Source organism: Lissotriton helveticus, chromosome 1_1, assembly GCF_964261635.1.
Source record: "Lissotriton helveticus chromosome 1_1, aLisHel1.1, whole genome shotgun sequence".
NCBI classification, from domain to species: domain Eukaryota; kingdom Metazoa; phylum Chordata; class Amphibia; order Caudata; family Salamandridae; genus Lissotriton; species Lissotriton helveticus.
This window is the reverse complement of record NC_136057.1, coordinates 1,858,226,386-1,858,237,601: the sequence shown is the minus strand read 5'-3', so window position 1 is coordinate 1,858,237,601 and position 11,216 is coordinate 1,858,226,386. Positions and strand designations below refer to the sequence as shown.

The 11,216-nt window shown below is 48.0% G+C and overlaps 1 protein-coding gene across 1 annotated transcript in view; it reads right to left on the bottom strand.

Moving 5' to 3' along the window:
• The window catches only part of UCK2 (uridine-cytidine kinase 2), a 108,120-nt gene that overhangs the window by 8,413 nt on the left and 88,491 nt on the right, over positions 1 to 11,216 (bottom strand). The window contains exons 5-6 of the mRNA XM_078641527.1: positions 11,062 to 11,159; positions 10,347 to 10,395 (exon numbers count right to left, since the gene is read on the bottom strand). Coding sequence (XP_078497653.1) covers positions 10,347 to 10,395; positions 11,062 to 11,159 — 147 coding nt within the window. The remainder of the gene's footprint in view (positions 1 to 10,346; positions 10,396 to 11,061; positions 11,160 to 11,216) is intronic.

The following is an 11,216-nucleotide window of genomic DNA, read 5'->3' as shown; positions in this document are numbered from 1 at the left end:
GAGTCATTATCATGTTCTCACTGCTGGGCTTACACTTCTTACGAGCCTGAAGTACCCCCACCGCATACAAAGAAGCAAGCGCAAGGATGCATGCGGGGTACAAACTAAGAAACAAATTAAAAACTGTGCTGGCATAATCATTTTTGTGTTCAACATATTATACAGCCATGTGCTTCTCGGCTCACACAAATTAACAACTTCATTATTACCAGGCAGAAAACAAAGCGCAGAGGCAAATCGCTCTCTCCAGTCAATAACAGTTACAGATGTTAGAAGTGTAACATTGAGCGCAAATTGAAACGTAGTATACCTAGTTGTTCTAACACAGCTATACATATTTGTGCCACTGAGGTGGGTAAAGCACTGTTACGCAAGACTAAATGGATTAAAAAAAATATATATGATCAACATTTCCTTCTGAACTGGAAACCTGCTGACAACTTGACATGTTAACTTCTAGATCCTGTGCATAAATTGTGAAACAAGTAGAAATAAAAAGTGAAAGAGGAAAAAACTCCACAGCAGATGGCCCTCGTATCTGACACTTAAAGCCAGCCATGAAAAGCATTAGCCCGACTGGTTTACCATGATTATTCACCAAAAAGTTTATTTTAAAAACTCCACACACAAGTACTTGTGCCGTAATCAGCAAATTTTAGTCATGAAGCGAAAGAGAGCATCATTTATCATAACCTATAGAACGTGCATGCATACATATGGAGCCCCAGTCACCCCACCCACCTAAATTAGACTTATTCAAATCCAAACGATCCTTTAATAAAATTAAGTAATTAGAAACTACCATTCAAGGTTCTCTGTGGAACGAAATAACTTTTCCAAGTAACACTTAATTCACAAATACAGAGGAGGCCTCAGATTAGGTTTATCACCTTGGTTGCATGGACAAACTAAAAACCATTAGGGTCGGGCTGGCTTATAGGGCTATTAGGTAGAGGCGGATAAGCTGCTTTGACATGTCAGTGTGTGGGCTGGTTTTATGGCTCTTTATGGGCATGTTTTATTGTTTGCTCTGGACGTTTTTACTGTTGATTTCCCTAACATTACCACAAACATTGCCTACAACAAGCTCACATCCATGCAGTCTTTCATGCTTCGAAAAAAATGTATACATCGTGTTTAGGGTCGGATTGGTAGGACCATCACTCGGGCAATAGGCCTGTATCAGAGCTGCACTTGTGGGCCACTTTTTTTAGGTCTCGCCTGAGCCAATGCGTTTGCGCATTGCTCCGGCAAGATTATAGTAAGCGGAAAAGAACAGTCTACCAAAACGGCTGCATATCGCATACAGTTCATGTGATCTATGAGTGTGCACAGAGCCAGCCACATAACACCACCATTTGTCTGTGCCTCGGCAGACTTCAAAGGCTGCCGCTCTCCCGCCCCCCCCATCGCGTACCACCATTTGTCTGTGCCTCGGTATCAGACTTCAAAGGCTGCCGCTCGCCTGCCCACCCACCCCCCGCCACAGCAATGCCGAGAACTTGTTTCTGGACGAAAGCGAAAGCCTACCGTGGTTGTTTACAGTAGCCTTGCTCCTCAAATGCTGTTGCTATCTCTCTAGGGACACTCAGTTTGAAAACACGCGACTTGCTAGCTGCAATGCTACATCCGCTAGGCTTTCCCGCTAGACACGTCGATCCCTCGCAGACTGTGCTGACTCTGCCCTTCCTGATTGTGAAACTGACCAACACAATCACAACGCAGTCTCTTCTCTCCGTCTTATGATGTCTGCCCTGCCACCTTGTACTTCGGACCCTAACCCTCACACCGCCTCACCCTCACATAACTCGGGGGCACCACCACATAACTCGGGGGCACCACCACATCACTCGGGGGCACCACCACATCACTCGGGGGCACCACCACATCACTCGGGGGCACCACCACATCACTCGGGGGCACCACCACATCATCACTCAGCCCAACCACATCATCACTCAGCACCACAACAGCACTGTCCTTGCTTGCTACCAACTAGCATTGCCATAGCCAATAGGACTCGCATTAGGAAAGTGTAAGCTATTGGCTTTGTGAATAACAATGCTATTAATTCATATATTTTCAAAGCCAACACAATAAAAAAATTTGTAATTTACAATACCAATAGCTCACATTTTCCTAATGCGAGACCTATTGCATTGCAAATGCTTGTTGCTAGTGTGGTGGCCGATATGGGCTGTGGCAGTGAAGTTCAGATGACGCCACCAACAAGTGGGGCCTGAGCGGCCTTTCCAGAGGCAGATGGGCCTCCAATACCTCCCTTTTACCAATGGGGCAGAGATGTTATTCCCGGTCTCTTGCTGGGACTGCCCATTAATGTAGGCAGATTTCGCAGGGATGGCGGGCCTGAGAAGATGCAGCCTCTTATATTCAGGTGTGGTCATCGTTGTACACTAATCCATAAACAAAGAACTGGCTACATTTGCATTCTTTTTTTTAATCTTAGTGAAGTTAAGAAAACATGCCTCTTTTAGAGAGCCCCCACTTGCTTTTTAGAACACTGAAGCAGTGTTTTGAAAAATGACAATCCTCAAATGTGGGCCACTTTTTAGGTCGAGCCTGGGCAGCGCATTCGCTGCTCTGAGAGGCATGCTGTATTCAGCTAGGGACTTGAAGCTCTGCCAATATTTTTCATTGGCTTGTCTCACTGTTCACTGAAAACTGTGGCTGTTCATTGGTCAATAGGCTTATTAGTGCCTCCTTGGTACAGCCTGGTCTCATTTTGTAACCTCCCATGGTAATATCCCCTGTGATGTGCGTTACTTGGTAGGTTTTAATTACAGCCTCTGAGCACTATTTCCCAAAATAGCTTTGTCCCGGTTGCAGGCAGGACACGCTCTCTCCTAACACTTTAAAGAAAAAAATGATGGCACAAAACATTTGCACTGCAATATGTCTTGCATTTGCGAGAGTTTACGCTGTTGGCATTGTAAAGGACAATGCCTTTTATTTAGGAGTTTTAAAAGCAACCCATAAATAAAAGGCATTGTCATTTACAAATGTCAATAGCATAAACTCTCTTTAATGCGAGACCTATTGCATTGCAAATGCTTGTTTTTAGGGTGCCAGGGCCAGTTTTTGATCCCAAATGCAACACAGACGCGTCTTAAGTTCAAAACTGCCTCGAGTTGTAAACGGCGGTCTCGAACTACCTGTTTTAATAACAAAGCCGCTTTTAATTTGGGGCCAGACTCTGAAAACCATTATTCTCATGTGGTGTGCGCCTCTTTCCCACTGCCCTTCCAACGCCATCCAAACCGAACCGTTCTCGAACGAATAGTTTTCTTACCTGTCGGTGTAGTTTTGCAGCTTGAAGATCTTTCTGGATTCACTATGCTGTGCATTATTCCGCGGCCTTGTGGTTGGGTCCGGATTCTTAGTCTTTTCTTTTTTTTTTTTTCGTAGCCCAGGTGGGCGTCGGCGTCACACCCCCTCGGGTGTATTTCCGGTGACGTCGGCATGCTTCCTGCGGAAGCTCCCACTCTTGGCCGCCATCTTCGGGTTCTTTTTTTCCGTGTTTCTTTCGTTTCCGAAGTAATGGCAATGTTCTATTTAGTTGATATTTTACCGCTTTGTACTTTTAAAAATCCTTTCTTTTTTGTTAACCACCTCTTCTCTCTCCAGCCTCATCTTTCTGGCGGAGGTGGGTGGGTTCGCTAGTGAATCCAGAAAGATCTTCAAGCTGCAAAACTACACCGACAGGTAAGAAAACTATTCGTTTTGCAGCGTGAATCTTTCTGGATTCACTATGCTGTGCATAGATTTTGTAGCGGTTTCTCATTTCTGTGGCGGCTGGGTGGAAGATGAGCGTTGGGTGTTGAATATGTGCTGTAGCACCTTCTGTCCAACTTGAACTTCCTTGTTCATTTGTATGTCCACACAGTAGTGCTTCATGAACGTGTGTACCGAAGCCCATGTTGCCGCCAGGCATATGTCCTCTATGGGTGTGTTAGCCAGGAAGGCTATTGTAGCGCCCTTCTTCCTAGTGGAGTGGGCACGTGTCCACTCTGCCAGCTCTTGTCCTGCACGCTTGTGGCAGAGTTGAATTGTCTGTGCGATCCATCGTGCAATGGTCTTTTTGGTTACTGCTTTCCCCATGAAGCTGTTTGCGAATGACACAAAGAACTGTTTTGTTTTCCTGTGTCCCTTTGTCCTTTCAATGTAGTGCATGACTGCCCTTCTGGCGTCCAGGGTGTGCAGAGCTCGCTCTGCGCTAGTTGTTGGTTTTTGGAAAAAAACTCGGTATCTGTATAGACTGGTTCATGTGAAATTTGAACACCACCTTCGGCATGAAGTGTGGGTCAGTCCTCATCACAACTCTATCATTGTGTATTTGTATGTAGGGCTCTTGTAGCGTCAGCGCTTGAAGCTCGCTTACTCTGCGTAAGGACGTTATTGCAACCAGGAAGGCTGTTTTCATAGATAGCATCTTTAGGGAGGCCTTGTGAAGTGGTTCAAAGGGCTCTTTCATGAGTTCCGTTAGGACTGTGTTCAAGTTACATGCAGGAGGCGGCACCCGCTTGGGTGGCGCGATCCTTTTCGCTCCTTCTAGGAATCTCTTCACCACCTGTGATGTAAAGAAGCTCCTGCACGTTTCTCCCCTTGTGTAGGCGACTATCGCCGCCAAGTGGACTCTTAAAGAGGATGAGCTAATGTTCTTCTCCAGCAAGTGCGTCCGGTACCTTAAGCACTGTGGAGTCCTTCTTCATTTTATTGTGAAGTCTTTCTTGTCTGCACCATATTGTGAATCTTTTCCATTTCGCAACGTAGCACTTCCGAGTGCTGGGCCTTCGTGCCTCCCGAAGGATCCTTAGGGTGCTTTCTGGTAATCTCAAATGTGCAAACTCTATGTCCTCAGGAGCCACGCTACTAGGCTCATGCTCTCTGGCTCTGGATGTAGTACCTCTCCGTTCTGCATGGAGAGTAGGTCTTTCCTCCTGCTGAATCTGTGTGGCGCACACTGTGTCATCTCCATGATCTGCGAGTACCATGTCTGCCTCGCCCACTGTGGTGCGACTAGTATCAGCGTCACGTTGCTCACTCTGCACTTGCTCAGTACTCTGTGCATCAGTGGTATCGGGGGGAAAGGCGTAAGCAAATGTCCTTGACCAATCTATCCATAGGGCATTCCCCAGTGACCCCTCCTCGGGCTGCCTGGATGCGAAGTTTTGGCATTTTGCATTCTGGCGTGTGGCAAACAGGTCCACCGATGGTGTCCCCCATCTGTCGAACAGGTACCTTGTCTCCTGAGCATTGAGTTCCCACTCGTGGGATGCAAATATCGGTCTGCTGAGCCAATCGGCTTGTATGTTGTCCTTCCCTGGTAGGTGTATGGCTAGCAGGTCTATCTTGAGAGGGATGGCCCATCTCCATATCTCCTGCGCCAGTGTTGAAAGCGGGGCTGACTGTGTGCCCCCCTGCTTGTTGATGTAGAACATCGCAGTCGTGTTGTCTGTATCAACACCTTGTGTTTGTACAGTCTTGTTTGAAAGGCTTTCAGTGCAAGGAAGATGGTCTTCAGTTCTAGGTAATTGATGTGCTTTGCCGCATCTGTTGGCGCCCACAGTCCCCTCACCTTGAGCTCCTCCATGTGAGCGCCCCATCCCTTCAGGGATGCGTCTGTGGTGATGGTCACTGTTGGCGTTGGGGGCGTTAGAGGCTTTCCCCTTGTTATGTTCTCCATGGTCCACCATGCCATCTCCTTCTGCACTGCGTGCGTTACAACCACTAGATCCTCCCAACCGCCTGTAGCTTGTGACCATTGCTCCTGTAGCCATTCTTGAATGGGTCTCATGTGGAGTCGTACATTCGGTACCAGGTGGATGCATGATGCCATCATGCCCATGATCTTGCTCGCAGTCCTCACTGTCCGAGCTTGTCCCTTCCGGTAGAGGCGAGTTTCCTTCGCCAGCGCCCTCGCCCTCTTCTCGCTGGGGAACACCTTGCCCTGTAAGGTGTTGATCTGTGCTCCCAGGAAGATCTTGACTTGTTCCGGCTCCATTGATGATTTCTTCCAATGGATGGAGAACCCCAGGTTTATGAGCGTGCTCGTCACTGTATGTGCGTGCTGCTTGCATTTCTGGTATGAGTTTGCTTTCACCAGCCAGTCGTCCAGGTAAGGGCATACGTGTATTCCTTGCCTTCGTAGGTGCGCTGCGACTGCTGCGAGGCACTTTGTGAAAACTCTTGGTGCTGATTTTAGTCCGAAGGCCAGTGTCGTGAACTGGTAGTGGCTTTCTCCAATGGTGAGCCTGAGCATGTGTTTGTGCTTTCTGTTCATTGGGATGTGCAGGTAGGCATCTTTGAGGTCTATTGTGACCATGAAGTCCCCGGTCTGCAATTGTGGGAGCACCTCTTGCAGGGAGGTCATTTAGAATTTTTGCGTTATGAATTTGTTCAGGAACCGCAAGTCCAGAATGGGTCTCATGGTCTCGTCTACCTTTGGTACCAGGAAGTACGTTGAGTATATTCCTGTGTTTCTTTCCTTGAAGGGTACCCGTTCTATGGCCTGCTTCCGCAGGAGTTCCTTTGCCTCCTCCTGAAGACACTGCAGCTGCTTGCTAGCTAGTGTTTTTCTTTTTGGTTTTCTGCTTGTTGGCCTCCCCTCCAACACTATGCAGTATCCGAATTGGTCAAAAGTCAAGTCAAAAAGGCTTTATTTCGATAAAATATTATCATTGGATAATGTTAAGGATCCATTTGTCTGATGTGATTTCCCTCCACTCTCGGAGGTAAAATCTTAATCTTCCTTCCCACCTGTGTCATGTGGTCGTAGGTGTCTAGTTTGTCTTGACCCCTCTGTACGTGCTGCCCCCTGGGATCTTTTTTTGTGGGCGGGCACACAGAGTTTTTTGAAGTCACTTAGAGGCGGGCTGCTGTCCCCCTCTTCTGTTCTGTCCACGTCCATTTCCTCTCCCACGAAAGGACTGGCCTCTTTGTTGGTACTGCCAGGACTGCTTCTGCTGCCCCTGTTGAGCCTGCGAGTCTGCCTGGTGCGCTTGTTGGAAAGCCTGGTGTGATGTACCTGGCTGGTTTCCACCTCTCCCGCCGGGCCTCCGTGACGGGGTGCCCCTTTTGTTGCCTCTGAACTGCAATGCTCCCATGGATCTTGCTGTTTCATTATCTTTCTTTAGTTGACTGAGCTTTTCATCAACTGTTGTTCCGAAAAGCGTGTCGCCGTTGAACGGTGTGTTCAGGATGCTGTGTTGCACCTCTGGTTTGAAACCTCAAATCCTGAGCCAGGCGTGTCTTCTTTCAGTGACACCCATCATCATGAGCCTGCTGGCGGTGTCTGCCCCATCTAGGGCCGTCTTAAGGCAAGAATTTGCCGCGTTCTTCCCTTCTTCAACCAGTTTTTCGGCCTTCTGCCTGGCATCCTGGGGCAGGTCTTTCACCAACTGCCCCAGCTCCTCCATGATCTGGTACATGTGCCTTATCAGGGCGTTGGAATTAGCCATGCGCCAGTGGGTCACGGCATTCCGTTCGATCCTTCTGCCCACCAGATCCATCCTCTTGCTCTCCTTATCCGGTGGTGGACCAGAGGTAGTGGGTACGTTAGCCCTCTTCCTTGCTGTGGCCATGATAATGGAGTCTGCGGAGACCGTGCCCTGAATGTAGGCTGGGTCCTTTGAGAAATGTTTGTACTTTTTCTCTGTTCTGGGAGTGACTGCCTTGCATGTTGCGGGTTCCCTGAATGCTTCCTTCCCCTGGGCCAAGACGCTGTCGAGCATTGGAAGGTACTGGCTCCTTGTTTGTGTTGGGAGCAATGTCTCTAGAAGGAAGTCTGCTTTCTGCTTCTCTTCGTTGAGCTTGAGCTTGAATGCTGCTGCGGCAGATTTTATCACCGAGTTGTAGAGCCCGATGTCGTCCGGCGGCGAGGGCCTCGAGGGGTATGTGTCGACCGCCTCCTCCGGGCTGTCGGTGTCGACATCTATGTAATCTACCTCCTGTAGGTCAGAGGGTGCCGACTCTGCGTCAGTCTTGCGGTCCTCTTCCTCCCCATAGTTGTAACTATCGTAGGGATTCTCGTACCATTCTTGGTCGTCGACCACCTCGACGTCCTGGTCTTGTTCCTCGGCGACCTCGTCGATCTAGTCTTCCTCCACGACTACCTCCACCACCGGTGGCTTGGTCTTGTGAGGGATCGTGAAGGCTTTCATCTTAGCGTCGAAATCCTTCTTCCGCTGCATGATGTTCTCCATTTCGGCCTCGAGGCGCCTTCTCTTCTTCTCCATCTCGGCCGCGTGTTCCGCGTCGGATGGATCAGCCGTTCTTTTCGGCGCTTGGTTCGGTGCCGTGCTTTTCGGTGTCAAAGTTTGACGTCGACGTCGAACCGGGTCTTGGCTCTCTGGTCGTCGTCGTTAGCTTAGGGTCTTTCTCCCTCGGCGTCGATCGATCCTTTTCGGGGACGATTTTCGACGTCTTCTGCTGATCAGCAGCTCTCGGCGCCGGGGACTCCTTCTCGGAGGATCCGCTGGGCCTGTGAGTAGTCGCGGACGCCGCCTTCTTTGGCGTCGGCGCTTTCAGGGTCTTGCCCTCGATTTTGAGAGACTCAGAGTCTCTCGGGTTCTTGGGGGCCGAAGAGTCTCCTACCTTATCAGAAGTCTTCGTGTAATCGGTCTCTACGACCGTGTAGCTGTCGTCTTCGGCGGCAGCGTTGTCTTCTTCCTCGGAGGACATCCCCAGCTCGTAGAGGGATGGAGTCGGGGCCTTCCCTTGCAGGGTGGCGTGCGCTACCCTCTGTCTCTCCCTCACACGAAGGGTCTTCGGTGCGAAGGCGGAGCAGGCGTTGCAGTCTCCGCTTTCGTGGTCCACCGGTAGGCAAAGGTTGCAAACCGGGTGCTGGTCCTTCTGCGCGTACTTGTGGTGGCAGTTACGGCAGAACTTGAACGGCGTGTTGTCCATCATCGAGCGTCCAGGGGCTCCCTGGTCGCGTGTTCGTCGACGGTCGTCGAGGATCTCGATGAAAAACGCTTTCTCCTTGTCGATTGTTCGTCGATGAAGTCCCCTGGAGTCTTCAGATGACTTCTCCTTGTGTTTTCTGTCTTTTCCTTTCTTCTTTTTCCAAAAATGTCTGGAGCCCAAACGGGAACGATCCAGACCCGACCGCGGAAAAAAAGAATCTGAAGATGGCGCCCAAGAGTGGGAGCTTCCGCAGGAAGCATGCCGACGTCACCGGAAATACACCCAAGGGGGTGTGACGCCGACGCCCACCTGGGCTACGAAAAAAAACAAAAACAAAGAAAAGACTACGAATCCGGACCCAACCACAAGACCGCGGAATAATGCACAGCATAGTGAACCAGAAAGATTCACGCTGCAAAACTCCATTTATACGACTTGTTTTCAAGAATATGACATTATTGAAAACTGAGCCCTCAAGCAATATCAAAGTCAAACTAGTTTTCCTTGTCTGCTAGTCAGTTTTAAAAACGTGAACAAATGGTAGTCTAAAAGAACAAATCCTTCTTAATCCCCAAGATTAGCAGTCATTTTTTGTGTGAAACCAGCAGACACGTTTTGTCTCAGGCTGTCTAGGGACGTATCCCCATGGTTACTGGAAGTGCCCTTCCCCTTGGGTACTTTCCCATCTTCAAAAATGCCCGAATATGGCGGACGAGCGTTATTTTCAGTTTATTTCACACCCTTGAAAAGCTCGTAGGCATAAAAAGTCTGGAGCGAAACACCTGTGTAAGGTTTACACCAATAATATTTTTACAACTATCTTTGCTGGCAAACAACTTTATATCTCAGCATGAAGAACACATTGATACATTTACAATTTAAATCTTAAGGTTTTCAATAAAAAAAAATTTCGGTACTTCGAGGACGGACTTTGCAACATGGGAAGGAGAGCACTTCAAATAAGACCGTATGAAGAAAATCTAGAATAGAACCCAGGTGAGAGGATGGGGGGAAAAAAACACTGAATGAGTGCGCTATTTTATATCGTTTCAGAGTGGCCAGTTCCCAATACCTTTCTAGTTAAAGCAACTGCATAGGGAGGCCAATCTCAGAGGAAACCTCAGCAACATTAGTCATGAAAGGGTTATCAGTAAAAATATTAGCGAATAACATCACCAGAAGGGGACTATAGACTTCTCTTGTTATATTAAAAGTTTTCCACGGTATTTGTATTGTATTTATAATATATTGGCAAACCCGGTCCAAGGTTAAATTAATCAGGTTCGCTCCGACTACTGCACGGTGCGTCCAGAATGCATGAAAATATAAATATACTATATACATAACAATCTCCACTTCACCCTAGAACTTGAATTTATGATTTTATTTGTGACATTTTTTTTTTAAAAACACGCACTTACCCAGATTATCTGCTCCACGTGGAATGATGACGTCTGCATACTTCTTGGTCTAGGAGAGATAAGAATATGGTCTAAAAACACAAGCCTTACTATTTGTCTCGCTGCACAATTCCACCTTACAACTTCTAATCTGCCATCACAGTACCAAAAGTATTCACTTCGCCACACTCCAACCCTCTCCAGCTTTACCACTTCCACTCCCTCCATTCTACCAAAACTCCAATTCAACAAGCTACACCATCAAGCAAATCCACCAATACGCAACCACAAAAAATTCAATTATCCCACCTTCCATGTCATACTATTAGAGCTGTGGCCCAATAACACTTAGCAAGCATAGACTCTTGTATGAAATCTCTTCCAGCCTTCCCACTCTTGTCAACATTTTGGAGTTGCTAGTTTTGGAAAAGTATGCAGTCTAAGCATCACTTCAGCAAATCCTAATTCAACTCTCCAAGCCATCTAACCTTCAAACTACATGAGCCAGTTTTAGCACAGACCTATTCATGCCAGACAGAAGAGACAAAGTTATTGTAGGTTCCCGCAGGGTTATTTGTGTTATTGCTTACCAATGGAGAAGCGATCACATGCATTCTGACTAGCGTACATTGCTTGCCAAACCATTGGTTTGAAGCCACTTGAAATGACCCCTCTCATTCTTCTCCCCACAGCTCACACCATTCAGTAGAAACTAGTCTGCGCTAATGCAACTCACCGGCAGGCAGAACTCCTCGAAGGCGGGCTTCACAAAGGTGATGTACTGGTTGAGAATCTGTTCCAGATCTCTGCCCCGCTCATTGATGTCTCTTAACACTGCAGGGAGGACGGACAAAAGGGGATGAATATGCATGTTGCCTCTCAATTCAGAGA